The 18895-nt window shown below is 39.8% G+C and overlaps 2 protein-coding genes and 1 long non-coding RNA gene across 4 annotated transcripts; 1 reads left to right on the top strand and 2 right to left on the bottom strand.

Moving 5' to 3' along the window:
• Window positions 1-7487: 7487 nt before the first annotated feature.
• Window positions 7488-8421, bottom strand: LOC103630568 (uncharacterized). 2 transcript variants are annotated; one of them, XM_035959831.1, is made up of 2 exons: window positions 8143-8421; window positions 7488-7972 (listed from the first exon to the last, which is right to left on the bottom strand). In XM_035959831.1, exons 1-2 carry the CDS (start codon window positions 8268-8270, stop codon window positions 7765-7767), a joined length of 336 nt encoding a protein of 111 aa, XP_035815724.1. In that variant the 5' UTR covers window positions 8271-8421; the 3' UTR covers window positions 7488-7764. The 2 variants fall into 2 exon arrangements, with proteins under 2 accessions (XP_035815724.1, NP_001355710.1); NM_001368781.1 differs by having other exon boundaries at window positions 7639-7954; window positions 8143-8325.
• Window positions 8422-9729: 1308 nt separating this feature from the next.
• Window positions 9730-12643, top strand: LOC118472271 (uncharacterized). The gene is made up of 3 exons (XR_004850387.1): window positions 9730-11985; window positions 12311-12418; window positions 12504-12643. It is a non-coding gene; the product is annotated as an uncharacterized lncRNA (long non-coding RNA).
• Window positions 12644-17570: 4927 nt separating this feature from the next.
• LOC109940231 (pollen allergen Phl p 2) lies at window positions 17571-18353 on the bottom strand. Its single transcript, XM_020539609.2, has one exon. It carries the CDS (start codon window positions 18273-18275, stop codon window positions 17913-17915), a length of 363 nt encoding a protein of 120 aa, XP_020395198.1. The 5' UTR covers window positions 18276-18353; the 3' UTR covers window positions 17571-17912.
• Window positions 18354-18895: the final 542 nt, after the last annotated feature.

Below are 18895 nucleotides of genomic sequence, written 5' to 3'. Positions count from 1 at the left end.
GTCTGTAGTCTTGCTTTGGCTTCTCTCGGGACTCCCGAGGAAGGCTTCTTCTCGGGTGGATCCGCTACGCGGTGTAGAGTCCCTTCTTCGTTTGCTTTGCATGAGATGGTTCCGAAGCGGAACATAGCCCCTGGGCTGAGAGTGATCTTGTTCTTGAAGGTGATGTCCATTGAGCTAACTTTGATCAACGACACACCCCCTACCTGGCGCGCCAACTTTCGGTGTCTAGTGTCCGACCGCACACTCGGGGATACCCTCGTGGTGCTTTTGGGTAGGACGGCATTGTTGATCATAGCTCGATGGTTTGTGATAGGTGCACGAGAGAGAGAGAGAGAGAGACGAGCGATTTTCTGCAGGTTCAGGCCGCTTTGAGAGGCGTAATATCCTACTTTCTGGGGTGGCTTTGTATGCGTGGTGTGTTTACAAGTGGTGTTTCCCGAATGGAGTGGTGCGAATGATCTGAAATGAAGGGGTCCCCCTGGGCCTTATATACACGAACGTGGGACACTCCCTACGCACACGATGATCACATTCTTCCATCATATCTCCTAATTAATAACGAACTAACTTAGCTTATCTTAAAGAAATACCTGTCCACTTCATCCCGATCTATCTCTGGCCTTTGAGGGTGCCGGGCGCGGGAAAAACGGACGGTTCCCTTAAGATTAGGCATAATCCACGGACGATCCGGGCACGAGCCCACTGCCTTCTTGGGTCGGACCATTTCAATTGTAGTTTTTGTCTGGCCCACGACAAGACGACCTTGTGAAGCGACTGGTCCATGGCCCCATGCAAGGGTTTTCGCCTTCTAGTGGACCCGGGGATATCTGTCCCCCACAGGTGTGGAGTCTTGAGACAGTGGTTGATGGCTAAGATGAAGGTTATGCGATTTCATGCCGATGGACCATGAGTGGTGAAGGATGAGTGTTGAGTCTTGACTGAGGGATTAGAGAAGCCGAGTGATTAGTTATGGTTACTGAAACCTAGGGACGCTGACAGGCGTAATGGCATAAAGGAGCGGATCGTGTCGCTGACACCATTATGGACCAACATGAGTCGTGTCCAGGACGTGGGGATGTATATGGAGTATGGTACTTGTGAGTGTTTTAGTGGTTGAGTATGAAAACCTCCCAGTGTGATAGTTCACAAATTTCATTTAGCTTGGGCCTCAAAACTCGACGACACGGTATTAGAGGGAATTGGAGGCAACACGCAACATCATTGCGGAGGGTGCGTGTAGGCGAAGCAACTTCATAAAGAGTGTGTGGTCTTATGATCAAAACTCCAAGAGTTGATCCATTTTGCCCCTAGATGAGTGGATAGACTTTTATATCTAGGGATAATTTATGAAAGAGGAACAACCCTCTATAAATAGGAGGGGAGAGATGAACCATTCAACCATCTCTCTAGCACATATTTTACTTGTAATCTTCATTGTATTCTCATTTTGTTAGGATATCCTTAGATGCTTTGAATCATTACATCTAAGTTCATACTATTTTGAGAAAGCGTGGATGTAACCACACATTTCCCTTTGGGTTTCTGAATTCATGCCAAATCTAATGGGTTTGATCTTGAGTTGTGTCTTCTCCTCTCTATTCCTCTACTTTAAGTTTTTGAGGGATTTTGTAAATATAAGTTCTTGGGCTCATTTGGGTTGAATAGAACTGTGTTAGAACCTCTTAGAATCATAGCCACCAAGTGGTATAGGTTGATTCACCTAGAGCGTGATTTTCCATTCCCTTGAGCCATTTTTCAGAAAACCTCAATTCAAATTTGTATTTTCATATCTAACTTTAAATTTTTAAGTTCAAAATTTGTAGGTGCCTTTAAAACTCTCGTGCGAAGGTGTGTGCAAAATTTCAGGTTAATTGGAGTCTATTTGGTCCAATTTTGCATTTTGCAACTTAATTTCGGGTTGCTAAAAGCGGAGTGAGTAATCGATACGATTTTAGGTCGTTTCGGTTTTTTTGGTGTCTGTTTTATGATCCATTTATTTCGTTGGACTCATGTATATCATAGGAACAATTTCAAAACATGCAATCACAAGTTGGTTGATATGTTTTTGGTTTGATCATTCTCTTCATTTCTATTGAGGTTAAGTGCTCAATTTATAGTTTTAAAAGATTGTCCTAGCAAATCCATTTCTAGCCAATTTGAGCACTTTCTTATGTTCTCTAGTTATCATCAAGAACATTCAACAACCACTAGTTGCTTCCACATTTCTTACATATCATTTGGAGTTTGATGGTTATGTTGGTTGTAAAATTGGGAAGCAAATCAAGATTGCATTTTTATTAGCTCCCATTCATCCCCCTCTACTTGCCAGATTCGATCCTTCGCAATGAGGAAGTTTTTGGGTGAGAATCTAGGTAAAAAGTTTCACAATTATTTTCTACATGTGCTACTCACCAATTGGTGTTTGTTCTATATTGTCGATAGGAGACCAAGACTAAAGTATTGTATGCTAAATTGGTGTTGTATTACCCAGACACATGCAGGCTATTTCCAATTGATGTTATCTTTTTCATTTGACTGAAAAATGGACGTTGTGAATATGGTTCTGAAGAGATGCAAATTCCTCAATCTAGGCTGTGGTAGTGATCTTTCTCCTCAAGATTCTAATCCACATGTTGGTTGTAGGTTCCTATTGCACTATTTTGTTTTTGTCTTCTACAAATTAAAATTTGGTCAAGTGCCAGGTTTCTTTGGAACTTCGCAAGCTAGCTATGGTGCTAGAATTTTGCTTTGTTTCCGTTTACAATAGGCATGATGTGGTAGAAATATTGAAGAGGAAGCAGTCCACTTTGCTCACCATGTATATTCTATATGAGTGATGACTCTGTCCTTCTTGTCCCTAATCCAAAACACCATTAGAAGTGGGATCACTCCATTCCATGTCTTCTCGCCCTCTAAACCAAACCCTACCTTCGTCACTTCAGAAATTAGATTGGGTTTAAGAATGTATTCCATTTCTTCTATGACTTGCAAATGTTTGGCTTCACGCTTCTCAACTTCCCATCAAGGTCTGAGCCGGCGGTTAAAGGCATGACACGTGCTTCCATCTCTGTGACTAGTGGCGGATTCATGATTCATAAAGAGCATGGGCTAGTCTATGAACAAATGTCAAAATTTGCGAAAAGAACAACGTGCATATGCACTCTAGACCCAAAAGTTTGGGACGAGTCATTTAGGGCCGCATAGGCACGACCCGAAAAATAAGAAGCCAAAGCATGACTCAGACACAAAAAGACGTGTTGTGCCTTCAACTTAGGCAGGACTAGACGAATTGTGCTTAGCCCGATACGACACGATGTGAGACACAAATTGGAAAACTAATGTTTAAATGGTTCTTTTATACTCCAATAATTTTTATTTCTTCACAAAAGTTATAGAAAACATTGATACTTGTATTCATCTTACTAGAATATATGTTTTATTAAAAAACATATATATGTAGCAATTTTGAGTCACGTTGCTAGTAATAGCAATCTATTTTTAAAGGCTCTCTATTTCCCTTGTGAAAATTTAAATTAATTTCAAGATGTATTTTTTAGATATATATAATTTTTTACTCTGTGTCGTGATTGGGCCAAACTATGATGAGTGCTGACTGAAGCATGATGGGCCTCGACACACAACAACACGTGATGGTATTTAAAAAGTGTACGGCATCATGAGGTATTGTATTGGAGATTCCGAGTGTTCTTCGATCATTTCACATGCGAGACGTTACCCAGCCAACCCGCCCAACCAGCTCATCATGCGCATGCCCACACTACCTGGAGGTGGCTCTGCCCCTGTCTGTGACTCTAGGCGATGATATGGAGTCAATAGACTTCTTGATTGATAACTGTACAACAAAGAACTAAGAACCGAGAACAAAGTCAATTTTCCAACTAGCTCAGATCCTTCTCGCTAGAAAAATCTGATTTGATTTCTCTTGCAAACCGGATCTTCAAATAAATTTCCCATTGCATCCCATCCCCACAACTTCTTAACCGCTTGCTATCTCCTATAAAATTCTTATGGTCGATCTATTCTTCTCTTATGCACGCTCGATGAAGAAGCTACCTATTCTATTTATAAGACAAGAAAACGAGTATGCATGAAGAATATAATGCCATATAAATGCGCTACCATATATTTATTCTGTATTTAAGTCGTTTTCTTATGAAATATCAAAATTTAAGATCGGTCGTAGTTGGTGCGACATTCAAATTAAAGTAGCGAAGTCGTAGGAGGCTAGAGCAGTAACAACAGTTAAAAATACATGGAAAAAAGATTTTCCAAAAAAATGTTTTCGTTTTCAACCATTCATAGTAAATAAATAAATATTTTATCTATATATAAACCCTCATGAGTAGTCGTTCCAGCACATCACACACTACTATTTACTATCTCCTACTTCAAATCATTCACCAAACATATATAGATGGATCCAAGGACCAAACCAAATTTGATTTGCACACAAACCAACAATGAAAAGTCGTTGACACGAATAAATATATATGTTGGAATACCTTAGTCCTTTTTACGGCCGGGATATCATCACTTAGGGCCTATTTAGAATTTTTTTTTTCAGAATCATGGTTTAACAATACTATATCATAATAGTACCGTAGTTTTGGTCACCTCAAAAATACCATGGTTTTGTTAAATATTATTTGCGTACAACATTGTAAATCATGTTTTAGACAAAAGGCTTATCATGCCATGAAAACTTTAGTTTAGAGTGGAGTTTTTAATACTTCAAAAATACCATAGTATCTAGAATACCATGCTTTTGAAAATATAGTTTTCAGGAATACAACCAAACACCTTATATCATAAAATACTATAATAATATTACAACAAACCATAGTATCGCTTAAAAACTATAAAAATACTTTACTTGCAAATAGGACCTTAACGTTTGACACAAAGGAGTACGCATGCAAGTTTTCATGCGTGAAGTTGAACACTTGTTGGATCGGTAAACATGTTGGGGGCCACTTTAAAAGTAAAATATTTTTTATAGGTTTGACCAGATTCAAAATCATGAGACACTTTCAATTTAGCTATCTTTTTGTCGTAACTTTTGGTGACTTCATTTCCGTTTGTATCTTTGTATTTGGACTTGTACTTCTTGATATCTTAGACCGTGCGATCCGTGTGTGATGAAAATATTGAGCTAGTTTGACGTTGGAACATTGTGGATGGTTGACATTGACATTGCAAAATGATTTACTTGATTTGGCCGTAATGTATGCGTGTAAATATATGTTTTTGATATTTATGTGACACACTCGTGTGAGATCGTGTGAGAAAGTGGGGCGTAGAACTAAGAGGATGTTTGAATGCCCTAATAGTTAGTTAACTAATTTTTTAGTGGAATTAGCTAACTAACAAATAGCTACCTAACTATTAACTAAATTATCAAAAATAGCTAATAATTGAACTATTAGCTATAAGGTTTGGATGTCTTAACTAATTTTAGCTACTAACTATTAGCTCTAGTGCATTTAAATACCTTTAAGTTGGATCTAAGTTGAAAGGAGAAACTGAAGTTATTGATCGATGATGATAAGCGGAATGTTTCGGATTAGAAATTGAGAAGCACACAGAGAGAAACTAAAATTTATATTCACCAAAAACGTACTGCAACTCCTCCGCTAGGCTTCCCATAGCCGAGCAGAACCTGCTTGGTTGCCAGCATGAAGAGCCTGTTTCACTAGCAGGACATCTGCTGTCTTTCTTTCACTTCATCAGCTTCGACCATGCTGAGACTGTGTTCAGCGGTTTTCCCTAAATTTTTTCCCTATATCACTTTTTTTTGTGTCACGTCATCAATATTTCATCTCTATTTTTTCATTTCCCGCAACGGTTCCCCCTAAATACTCTCCTTATACCCCACTACAACTATAAATATCATTTTCTATATCTACTATCAATTTTTTATCTACTAACAATTACTCGTGGACCCACAACACAGTGTCATAGGGGATAAACAGTGTTCCCTTGCATCTGAGGAGAGAGAGACGATATCAGCTACGTAGAGTGAGGGGAAGGGGGCAGCGATGTGGGGAAAGAGGTGCCCTTGTAGCCACCACTGCAAGGGGAGGGGAATGGTCGCGGGAACCATTGAAGAGAGTCTAAGTATGTAGGAAATCATCCTCTCTACCTCGCCCTGCAGTCACCGTCGGATCAGAGTCTGTCATCACATACCTAGGGATGGCAATTAGGTGGGTAATACATAGATATATAGTGTGTGAATCCATATCGCGAGATAAAACTCAGCACATACCCGTACACATAAACGTTCGTAGGTATGGATCTCTACCCATACTCGTACCCGCCCGGCGGATACCCGTTACCCGCTCGCCCACTACAATTTTAACATTCAACATCAAACAACAATTTATCACATTTCAAAACAATTATCATTTCAGCAGCATCAAATGATAATTTCAGCACCAAACAACATGTCGTGGATAAAAATTGAAAAATAAGAATTTAGAATAATATATTAACTCCAGATGACCCACATATCAGATATCCATTGGGTAACGGGTATGTATACTGGATATCCGTACCCGCGAAAAAATTATCCACGGATACCTTATTATATCCATAACTATACTCGTGGATACTAAATTTCACCATACACATATCCAATAGATAATTATCCGGAATTATTTACTCATACCCATACCCATTGCCTTCCTTGCACATACCCCCATTTTGTGTGTGCTCGTTGCTTGAAAGAAAGACGCACGTCATAGTTTAGGGTAACTTTAGCTTACCTTCAGCTTTTGGAAGCTTTTGCCCATATGCATGCATGCGTGGTTGATATATAGTACTTGTAGATATAGAGGTTTTTACTTGTGTGATTGATCCGGACTTGTCCATACTAACGGTAGGTTCCCCATGTTTATAAAATTAACTAGACAAATCATGGTGGCTACTAAAAAGGTCTAAGTGTCTCAAGGGTCAAGGAGCAATCAGTAGCGTAGCTATAATTTTTTTATAAGGTATGTCACAATAAAATTTTCATAAATAATTTAGTATAATTTATAATGATAGGATGTACCCACGTAACACTACGGTGCTGTTGTTTTTATTTTATTGGTGCTCTATTGCATGTTACTTGAAGCCTAAGCTTGTACCGCTGCTAGAGCTAGTCTGCACATACACTGTGTTTTTTTGCTGGATTTGGTGGGCTGGTGGTTCGATGGGCCGACCCATAGAGTATGCCATGGTCCATGTCCATCCGAACCACCCAGCAGCTACGCCACTGGGAACAGGCAGACTTGGGGATAAAAATATTCGTGTGGCATTTTGGAACAAAGACACAAAGTGTGGAACCAATGCTGGATTTATACTAAAACGAGGGGAAAACAATTACCGGGCTATCGATTGATTTATGAGTCGTCTTTCAAAAAAAAAATTAATTTATGAGTCCAGAGAAGGAATTAAATTGACCAGCGAATTAACCCAATCAGATGGATGGAGTACAAAAAAAAATCCATATATAGTGCATTGTTCTTTTGCGTGCAAGCAAGCTGCATGTAGTTTGCATTGCTGCAAGCATAACACATAAATCCTCGCAGGTATGAAGCAAGAATAAACGCCATGCGAAATGGTACATACGAAACACAATCCTCAACGCACATCGTTCTTAATTTTCGATGCAATAAGTTGTATTATTTCAATCATCGCCACTAGTTCTTCATCGTTAAAAGAAGCTAAAATAACACACACCAGTGAGATGGGAATTGCTAGCTATCTTCTGGTCGATGTGTCATGAAACGATGGCGATTGGGCGGGTGCGACTGGATCTGGATGAGTCAACGACGACCGAAGGGCCCTCCTGGGACGTTGCTGTTGGCCTTGGGCGCCGGCGGCGCCCAAGCTTCGCCGGCCGTCCTGTCCGGCCTCAGCACATCCCTCCGCCACGCCCGGAATCCAGAGCCTGCATGCATGCATGCACCTCCTCACGGTTCAACTCAGTTTCAATCCAGAAGCGTGTGGGCCAGGAGAAAACAAAAGTCATGTGAAGAAATTACAGATCGAGACGAGACAGCGTTGATCGAGGAAGACGATCGAATCGACCGACATGGGGGCAGAGATCAATTAGAAAAGCCCATCGATCATGCATACCTCTTTGGCGAGAGGTGAGCCCCGCCTGCCGCGACTGAACTGTCGTAGCCGTCGCTGTCGCCGTCGTAGAGATCAATAGCACCAAAACAAAAACGAACAGGAGGCAGGAGACGGCTGGTCGCCGCCATGCTGCCCTTGCCGTGCTCTTGCCTCTCAGCGGAGCATCCATGGCTTTGTGGCTTCGCGTTTGCCTTTGGTTAGACGGGGAGCTAAATATATTCACATTTTCCGGTGACAACGCGCAAGTCGTGGCCACCGTCGCTGACCACTTCTCGAGTCCAGACGACTGAGCGGTTGGCTCTCGCTTTCGGCTAAGCCAATGTCATCGTAGTTCGTACAAACCAGAGTATTTGATTGGGCTACCAAGTGGGAATAATACAGTACTCCCTCCGTTTCTTTTTATTAGTCGCTGGATAGTGCAATTTTGCACTATCCAGCGACTAATAAAAAGAAACGGAGGGAGTATTAAATTTAATAGTCTTGTAGCAGACCGTGTACACGACAAACTCGCACACGATGGTCAACCCCTCGTCAAGCACCTTCCTAGGCTGGTAACGAGCACGGTGAGTCTACATAAAAGCGTTAAGGTAAACCTCTGATCCCCTTGTGTCTTGCAGGCACACACATAAACCAACAACAAAGGCGTCAAATGATGAAACATGACCTAAACTTCTTGAGCACCTCAACCACAAACTAAATCACTAGAAAACCACAACTAAAGATGGTAATGGATCACGATCCAAATGTCCCTTCACAAAAAGTTAGCCCTACGTGACTCTCATCCAAACACGATAGAAACTGTGGCCGCCCCCTCCAACCCACCGTGTACATCCAACCAAACACACCCTTACGCGCTATCCACCGGCAAAGGTACAAAAAGGTAGAAGCAAATCTATAGACAGCCACAATTAAGCAAATGCCAAGCTGCGAAAACCACTTGAATCCAGACCCGTAGGTGTGCTATCAACAAACAATACTTGGTGTTTGCTCGGAGTTTGTGTTTATCAGTATTGCGTTCAATTTTGTTTTCTCGAATGCTGGTTGCTGGGTATGTATGAGAGTCTATTTTCAAGCCGTGTCACGCATGGTGCTTTGGTCACTCACAACTTGCTTTGGTGTCCCAGCCGGTGAAACCAAGTTGAATTCGGCACCTCTGTTCTAGCAATCCAGCTCCTATTCCCCGTGTATCCCACTCCTAGGTAACAGGTTTTGCCATCTCTGAAAGCACTCAACTATCTTCTACACGTATACCCTTTCTCACCACCTATAGTTTCCCGTGGCGCATGTTACCGTATATGAAGGAACTAGCTAGCTACCATATTTATCTGGGAAGACCCTACCTCATTCATGGCATTCAGTTGAATGCACAGTTTTTCTGGCAAAAACTTGATCGGGCACAATATGCATCTACGATGCTCTGCAGTATAATATTTGAGCTGCTGCATTTAAGCAAAGAAACATGTGCATATGTCTGGGTCTAGCTGCATAGAGCCCACAAACTTGCTGCACTGTTTAATTGTGTCAGCAGATTGTAACCCTATTTAGAATAAATAGAGCTCGACATTTCTGGGCAAGAAATATGGGTGACATTTCTATTTTTTCTATCATATAAAAGCCGGTTCAAAACGACTCCATTCGTGGTGTCCACGTTGTTCCTTTTTATTTAGACCGTTCGATCCTATCTCAATGGCATGCATCGAGCTCCAGGCCACCACGCCTTTCTCTTGCTTCCTCTAGAGGCTTCGCTTCATGTCCCGTCCATCGACCTGCCCCCACCCAAATCCGTCTTGCTCCCACAAACCAAGTTCCTCACGTCTCTATCAATCCCTCTTCACACTTCTCTGACCCTTCCTCCAGGCACCAGGACCTTCTTTGGCGATGCCAGCACCACCGCTAGCCGCGGCCTGAATCTAGGATTTACCTTTTCCCGTCGCTAGCGTCCGGATCACGTCGATAGGAGCCTCCGCGATGCTGTCGTGCGCAAGGTCGATGCTTCAGAAGAGCGGGTTAGAGTCTTCCCTCCCGCAGAGGTGCAGCGGGGAGGGCGAGTGCTCCACTGGCGTGGGGCCGACCACCTCACCAGCCCCCACTGCTCGTCGTGTGAGTCACCATTGTCGACTAGCACCTGGTGGAACCGTCGTCGTCCCGCTAACCTCGAGCCAAACCCTAGCTACCGACCGGCTCCGTGGGCGGCAACTCATGTTCAACTCACGGCGATGGCGATGACAACAGCAGGCTCGGGCTCTAGGTCGCGACTTGTGCGACTGCTGCGGTGCACCAGGGCGGGGTTGCTAGCTGTGGTCTATGGGCGATGGTGCTGCGGCTGCGATCCACGAGTGCGTACCTTGGAGATGGCTGGTGGCATGGTGTCCAGTGGCGGTAGTGCGTCGTGAAGGCCTCAGGTCTGACATCGCATTTACAACTCCTGAAACAATTTTAGAACTCCTAAAACAATGTTTGAATTCAATGGACAGTGAAGTTTGAGCAGGGACAACACATTTTTCCTTTAAATAAATGAACTGATTCACGTAAAATTGCTATATAATTCATGTAAAATTATTGTGTTTCAAATGGATCCTAAGTGTCTATTTTATTTCTAACATAGTCTTTCAGTTTCTGTAATCATTTGATTTACATTGGAAAGTTTCTCAGTCTATTTATTTTATAGAATGCCGTTTTATTTGACATCTCTTTATAAACACCATCCTTTTATTTAATTTGGTAATGAGCTGGAAATTGGATGTATGCGCATATAAGAAGCAACTTCTAATTCTTGCTCTGCCATTGGTTACTAAGTGGAACTGTTATGCTACCATTTATATGATTCTCAGAGACAGTTCCTGATATCATTTGATTTGAAGTGGAAACTTTCATAAACTACTTATCTATTATCATGTATATGTCGTTTTATTTGACTCCTCTGACCAAGATACTCGGCGTGAGGAATATAAAAGGTAGGATTCAATGGTTTCGGCCTATTTCCTTCTATGGCATATTAATATTGAGCATGCATATTACCTAACACCATATAATGTGCATCTCGACTTTGATTTATATTGTTAATAACATCTTAAATGTTTACTTTGATACTTCTGCAAGAAGATAATTGGTATAGTGCTGGTAAGGGTGCCCACTTCAATCTCATGCGTGTAGAAAAAGATAAGGATAACTTTCCAAAACATTCCAAAGTGAGTTTTTATTTCCACATATGCTAACAACATCAACTTCAGTTTAACATACTTTCCAATGGGCTCCAAATCGAGCAAATTTCTATAAATCAGCTACTTGCCTTTTGCAACATAAACTGTATTTCTTTTTCTTTTATTTTTTCCCATCTATGATTGGTAACTTGATAACCAAAACTTTTGCATGGGAGGATGAAAAAAATTGCAACACTTCCTTCTCCTTTGTTAGATCTTCTTTAAGAGTTTCCATAAAAAAGAATGTCACACGTATATTTTAAATTGTTAACATAATATATTAGTTTATCTTATTTCAGGCTCCAGCTGATCCATACTTTGCATCCTTGCTAATGTGGAACGTGAGCCATGAAGACACCCAAATTTCTAAAATTGAGTTTTAATTTGAAAGAAGGAAGCTTCTGATGACATAAGGAAGCAGTACAATGACTCTTGTGTGCTTAACTATATCCTTGATTCGTGATTATAGCTTCATTATTAAATTAGTGTAGATTCAAGCTATATCCTTTAGTGTTCTCTGACATTATGGTCTGTGTTTAGTAGGTACTTCAGTGAAACATAATCAGTTCCATGGTTACAACAAATCACAGTTCTCCATTACATTACATCAATGTGATCTTCGCGCAAAGTCTCAACAATTTTGGTTGGTTACTTACACCCCTACTCTAGATTAACATGTTCTGAATTTTGTTTTCTCACTACTACAATTGACACAAGCTAAATGCCAATTTATTTAGAATGATCCAATTAAGTTTGCAAACTGCACATGGTTTTGCTAGATTTTATCAACTACTGCTCCAACAGAACAAACAATCATGGAATGTTGAGCTAAGGCACAGAGATCTCAAGAGGAGGTCTCAGAATCCTAATAATGATTAGAGAACGATGTTTAAATACGAATATCATCAATTTTGTCTTGATAACTATTTGTAGATTGGTGATATGTGTATTTTTACGTTCATTCGTAGGTCTCACCCTTCTGATGTAAAGAAAGAAAACTACATTGATCTGAGCTATGCTTTGAAGGTCGATGTAATAAAGAAGAAGCACTTAGATGTTGCTGCTCATGGATTTAGGTACTGCCTTCAAACATTCTCTTCTGATTCTTACATGTGATGCCTGGTAATAATGGCTTGCATGCATTTTATGCTTTGACTATAGGGAAAACAAACATGCACGTTGCTGATAATCCAATTACCTCTGAATCAAGTTAATGCTTACCTTCAGCTGGTTGTCAGCTGTTCCGTAGAATCTTTGTTTGGCTGATTGTTCGTAAAATTGCAATGTCAAATAAGTATATCTATTCTTGCTGGTCAGATTGTCTTCGGAATAAGTTGATGCTCTTCTTTTGCTACTTATCTGTTTTTATAGAAACCTTCTACCAAAAGTTATCCCCCAAGCAGTATGTTGACAATGTGCAGTTTCCATCAACTCCAGCCAAAGGCAAATCTCCTAGAACGCCAATGCAATCCAATATCCTTCTACAGTGAAACAAAAAAACACACATCACGTCACTAGCACCTATTAAATCCACCAAATATCATGCTAATATTATTTTTAGTTCAATCCAATTGTCAGAAACGTATCTCTGACTTCCCCATCCCCATCCAACGGCCGAAAACATATATTAGTGACGCCAGCAGTATGCAGATAAGGTCGTCTTTTCGGCTTTTTCGGCTTCTCAACATAAATGGGTGCTTCGTTGTCCTCACCACGAGAACACAACGCGCGCAGGGCGCGTGCTAGACACTAGTAAATGTAATATGAGCCCAATGTCCTATAGTAAGCCTATGTAATATATGTATGTGGCTGTAGTTGGTACCAAATTTTTTTTATAAAAACATATACCCTCTCCGTTTTAAAAAATAGTTATGAAATTTTAGAAACTTAACTATCATTTTATTTAAAATATATTTAAAGTTCTCATATTTTGATTTTTTAATTATTCAAATAAGAAATGCCCAAAACCAAAGTCGTACATCTATATAAGAATATACATTGTCTTAACGGATGACTTTTTCATTTGAAAATAATTACTTGCCCAGAATTTTGTTTGAAATTATCATAATTTGAAATTTTAAATTGTTCAACCAAACTCGTTGGAAATACGACTTTGTAGTTGACTTTTTTTATTGGAAATCAGTCACTCTCCCAATTTTTTGTTTCAAGTTGACGTATTTTGAAATTGAAATTTTATAATAACCCAAGATGAAGTAATTACCAAATAAAAAATAGTAGATCCAATATAGAGTTGATGATTGTTGCATTTAAAATTGTTTACGGTTCCAAGTTCTATTAGAAGTTATCAAAATCAAATATTTGGAATCATGCGAATGAATTCAAAAGAAGCAATAACCCAAAACAATGTTGTCCATCTCAATGGAAAAGATCGCAATGTCCAAGAGAGAATGTGAATTGGGTTAATCGAAGATTTCTTGAAATAATTAAAATCTATCGGATTGCACACTTCACCCTTGTGCTTAAGGGTGTTTTCTTTTCTACCACAAAAATCTTGCACCCTACATTCCACCCCTATTCTAGCAAGCCAATTTTAGTAATTTAAAGACAAGAATATAATTACTCAGATTAAATGTTCAAAGTAAAGACGGAATAAAAGACAATGTTTTTCCAATGTATCAAAGAGTGAGCATCCCACTAGTCCTTATTGGAACACTCATGTAAGGGTATCGTTCCCATTTGATCCATACAAGGATCAAGTGCTCTCTACATGTTGATCCTTCACCACTCTGGTACAATGTATCATCCACAACTATTTACACCTTGAGTTGGACCATCGACAATCTCCATCAGATGATCACTAAACTCCTAACCTCCACCAAGCCATCAAGGTGATATCAATCATCATGAGTAACTAGCACAAACTCTAACTAACCAAGTCTAATGAGAATGGTGGATACACACTTGCTACTCTCAATGTACAAACGAGGTCACTAATCACATGATTATCAAATCTTCAAACGTTGTCATATTTTGAAACTAAACAATTATTTTATTTAAAATATATTGTATCTACTTAAAGGTCTCATATTTTATTTTTTTAGTTATTGAAATAAACTCAGGTGAAGAAATGGACAACTTCAAAGTCGTAGATCTTTTACTTATGAATATATTGTTGTCTTGTTCTGATGTCACCTTCATCTCTTCCCGTTCCAGTGAGAGAAGACCCTTAACCTCCCCTGCGCTATTCCTTAGCAAGTAGGAGGCAAAGTGAAATGTCCACACAACCCCAAGCAAAGGACAAACTATGTAAAGCACTTAAACCCAGACCAGTAGCTAGGCTAGCAACAAGTAATACTTGGTGGTTACTGCTAGGTCATGTTTATCACTATTATGTCTAGTGTTGTTTCTAGAATGCTAGTTGTTGTGTCTGTATGAGAGCATCTTTTGAAGTCGTGCCACATATAATGCTTTTGAGCACGGTGTTGTGGTCACGCATGACTTGCTTTGGTGTCCTAGCCGGTGAAACCAAGTTGGACTCGGCAGCTCCATTCTAGCAATCTAGCTCCTATTCCCCGTCCATCCCACGTTCATCCCACTCGTAGGTAACAAGTTTCGCAATTTCAATCTTATCACAACAGGCATATCTAAAAGCAGTCAACAATCTTCTACATGTACCCTTTCTCACTAACTATATTTTCCGATGGCGCATGTTATTATACATGGAGAAACCAGCTAGCTACCATATTTATGGGCTTACCACATATCAGCGACCATTATCTGAGAAGGCCCTGCCTCACTTCATGCACTCAGTTGAATGCACGGATTTGAACGACCATTTTCAGCAATATGGAAGGCTAACACCTATAATTTTTCATGAAGAAATGGTCTTCGCCAAAAATCCAAGAGACTAATTCCTGACAAGGAAAGATGTATGTGTTAAGTAATAGGAGTCCATCACCAAAGATCCATGGTCTTACGGCCAATATTTTTGGCCAAAAAATGAACATGAACATCGGTATTTGATAATATCAAAGGCTAACACCTACGAATTTTTTATGAAGAAATGGTCTGCAACAAAAGTCAAAGAAACTATTTTGGCAAGGATATGTGTGGGGGTAAGTAATAGGAGCCTCTCACCAAAGATCCACGGTATACATTCAGTTTTTTTGACCAAAATGATCATAAATAGTCGTTTTCGGTAATACCGAAGGCTAACACTTATGGATTTTTCGTGAAGACATGGACTCCACCAAAAATCAAAGAAATTGATTTATTTGAAGTAAAGATGGGTGGGTTAGTAATAGGATATTTCCACCAAAGATCCAATTGTATACGACCTGTATTTTTGTTAAAAACGACCATGAATGGGTGTTTTTGGAAATACCGAGGGCTAACACCAATGATTTTTTTCATGAAGAAATGGTCTCAACGAAAAGTCTAAGAAATTGATTTCTGGCAAGGGGATATGTAAGGGTTAAGTATTAGGAGCATCTCTCCAAATATCCATGGTTATATGACCGGTACTTTTGCCCGAAGATGGACATGATCACTTGTTTTCAACATTAGTAAAATCTAAAACATATGGATTTTATGAAAAATATAGTCTAAATAAAAAATACAAGAAACTAATTTTTGGTAACAAAATATCTATGAGCTAAGTAATAGGAGCCTCTCACCAAAGATTCATGGGTATGCAGCCGATTTTTTGGCCAAAAACAGCCATGAATGTCCATTTTGGCAATATCGAAGGTTAACACTTATGGATTTTTCATGAAAAAATGGTTTCCACCAAAAATACAAGAAACTTATTTTTTCATGGAACAATGTATGGGGTAAGTAATAAGAGCCTCTCACCAAACATCCATGGGTATACGATCGATATTTTTGGTCGGAAACGACCATGAATGGTCGTTTCGAAAAAAACCTAAGGCTAACATCTATGGATTTTTTATGAAGTAATAGTCACCACCAAAAGTCCAAGAAACTTATTTCTGGCACAAAAATATGTGAGTGGTAAGGAATAGGAGTCTCTTACTGAAGATCGGGCATATAACCAATATTTTTGGTCGAAAACAGTCATGAACGACCGTTCTCGATAATACCGAAGGCTAACATCTATGATTTTTACGAAGAATGATCCCCACCAAAAATACAAGAAATTGATTTAATGAAATGAAACATTTGAGGGGGAATGAATATGATCCTCTTCTCAAAAAATGATAGACACACGACTGGTAATTTATTTGAAAATGGGCATGGACATCCATTTTTAGCAATACCTAATGCTAACATACATGGATTTTTTTATGAAGAAATGGTATCCTTGAAAAATCAAATAAACTAATTTCTAGCAAGGAAAGATGTGTGGGGTAAGTAATATGAGCCTCTCACTAAAGGTCCATGGGTATACAACAGGTATTGTTGGCCGAAAACGGTCATGAACTGCTATCTTCGACAACACCGAAGGCAAACATCTATGTATTTTTTCGTGAATAAATGATCTCCAACACAAATAAAAGAAACTAATTTCTAATAAGGAAATATATGGGGTAAGTAACAGGAGTTCATCACTAAAAATTCATGGGCATACGATCGGCATTTTTGGCAAAAATCGGCATGAATGTCCCTTTTTAACAATAGTGAAGGCTAGGTATAGATTTTTCATGAAGAAATAGTTTTCACCAAAAATCCAATAAACCTACTTTTAGCATGTAAGATGTATGGGGTAAGTAGTAGGAGCCTCTCAACGAAGATACATGGGTGCACGACTAGTGTTTTTGGCATTATCGAAGGTTGACTCCTATGATTTTTTCATGAAGAAATGTTCTCCATAAAAAATCCAAGAATTTGATTTCTAGCACGGGAATATGTATGGGGGTAAGTAATAAGAGCCTCTCGCTAAAGATCCATGGTTATATAGTCGGTATTTTTAGTAGAAAACGGGCATGAACGACTATTTTGGGCAATATCGAAGGCTTAAATCGATGGATTTTTATGAAGAAATGGTCTCCATAAAAATTGAAGAAACTAATTTCTAGCAAGAAAATATCTATGTGATACGTAGTAGGAGTCTCTCACCAAAGATCCAAAAGTATACGACTAGTATTTTTGGTCGAAAACGAAGGTTAACACCTATGTATATTTCATGAAGAAATATCAAAGAAAGATGTATGGATGGAGTAAGTAATAGGACCTTCTTTCCAAAGGTCCATGGTTATATGACCGATGAAAATGGGCATGAACCACATCATTCCTTACAAGTGAAAATCGACAAAACGAACTTCATTGATCTAGTAATAGAAACAAAAGCAACAAAGGATTTCATAAGTATCCAAACATTGGAAAATCAAATGAACAAGCATCTGGATAATGAAGGTGGACCAGATCAATATATTTCTCCCCAAAAAATCTTAAATAAAAGTGTATTTTAATCTATGTAATCATGCATATCAACCTAACGCAATAAGGCGCGAGAAGGGACATGTAGCATAACTTTTTTCTTGGCTCGTGTGGTGCCTCAATATAACCAAAGAAAAAAATTAAATATTAGCTCGCTGGCACATGGTCCAGATGAGCTCTCTCAAAATATTATTCGTCATAAGAGGCTAATCAGATGCTGAGGGTGGTCTTGTAGGTGGTGCCGGCCTTGAAATTGGAGGGGATGACGTCGTCGGCGATGCGGTAGCCACCAGACTTGACAGCGAAGCGGATGCAGAGGGGATACTTGAGCGGGGTCTTGGTGTCAAGCGTCCAAGTGCCAGTCGGACCCTCCTTGAGCGTAAAGGAGAAGTCGTCACCACCGTGCTCCTTGATCTCCACGTCAGAGATGGTGGCAACGTTGGGGGTGAGGACCAAGTGGCCAGGCTTGGAGCCCTTGCCGACCTGGAAGGTGAGCGGGGTGGTGCATGAACCGACCGCGAATAGCGTAGCCAGCGCCACCATGGCGAGCAGGATGGATGACCTAAAGGCCATTGCTCTTGGCAATCTAGCGAGCCAGGTATTTATTTGTGTGCACTTGTTTTGTTGACGGATTTGTGTATGTGTCTGTGTGGGATCGATGTTGCAATTAGGCAAGTATTTATGGACGACAGAGTCAGAGAACGTACGGCATGCCACAAACATCGCTGGTTGGATTATTTTTGTTCCTTCATAAACCCCATCCAACTTGTTCAAAGACCAACACTCCACATGTACAGAATTGCTATAAGTAGGTTCGAGCTCGGTGGCCATGCTTTCCTCTCACACAAAAGTTAAAAACAAACACAGGCATGCACTCCTCTCGTAAAAGAAAGGAGAAGAAAAGCAAAAGCATACAGTCCCCATAAACTCTCTACTTATTTCTTTTTAAAAAAGCTACAAACAATAAATCACCTTCACTCTTGTTCCACCCCTTTTCTCGTTTTAAAAATATATATATAAATCACCTTCACTCTTGTTCCACTCCCTTTTAGAATTCTTTTTAAAATCATGTAACCTATAAACAACAAATAACACTCATGTGCCAATCCCTTTTTAGATAACCTCTAGATTCTTGAGATTGAGAAGTAATCGTTGGAACCCTTTGGGTAGATTCCACCATAAGTACCCTTACC

The sequence above is a fragment of the Zea mays genome, chromosome 6 (assembly GCF_902167145.1).
Source record: "Zea mays cultivar B73 chromosome 6, Zm-B73-REFERENCE-NAM-5.0, whole genome shotgun sequence".
NCBI classification, from domain to species: Eukaryota; Viridiplantae; Streptophyta; class Magnoliopsida; order Poales; family Poaceae; genus Zea; species Zea mays.
Note: the sequence above shows the minus strand (reverse complement) of the source record. Positions and strands in the feature narration are given on the sequence as shown.

Coding starts and splice junctions, on each gene's coding strand:
- LOC103630568 (XM_035959831.1), bottom strand. CDS start 8,270: ATGGCGGCGACCAGCCGTCTCCTGCCTCCTGTTCGTTTTTGTTTTGGT. Junction 7,973..8,142: donor GCTCACCTCTCGCCAAAGAG/GTATGCATGATC, acceptor AACCGTGAGGAG/GTGCATGCATGCATGCAGGC.
- LOC109940231 (XM_020539609.2), bottom strand. CDS start 18,275: ATGGCCTTTAGGTCATCCATCCTGCTCGCCATGGTGGCGCTGGCTACG.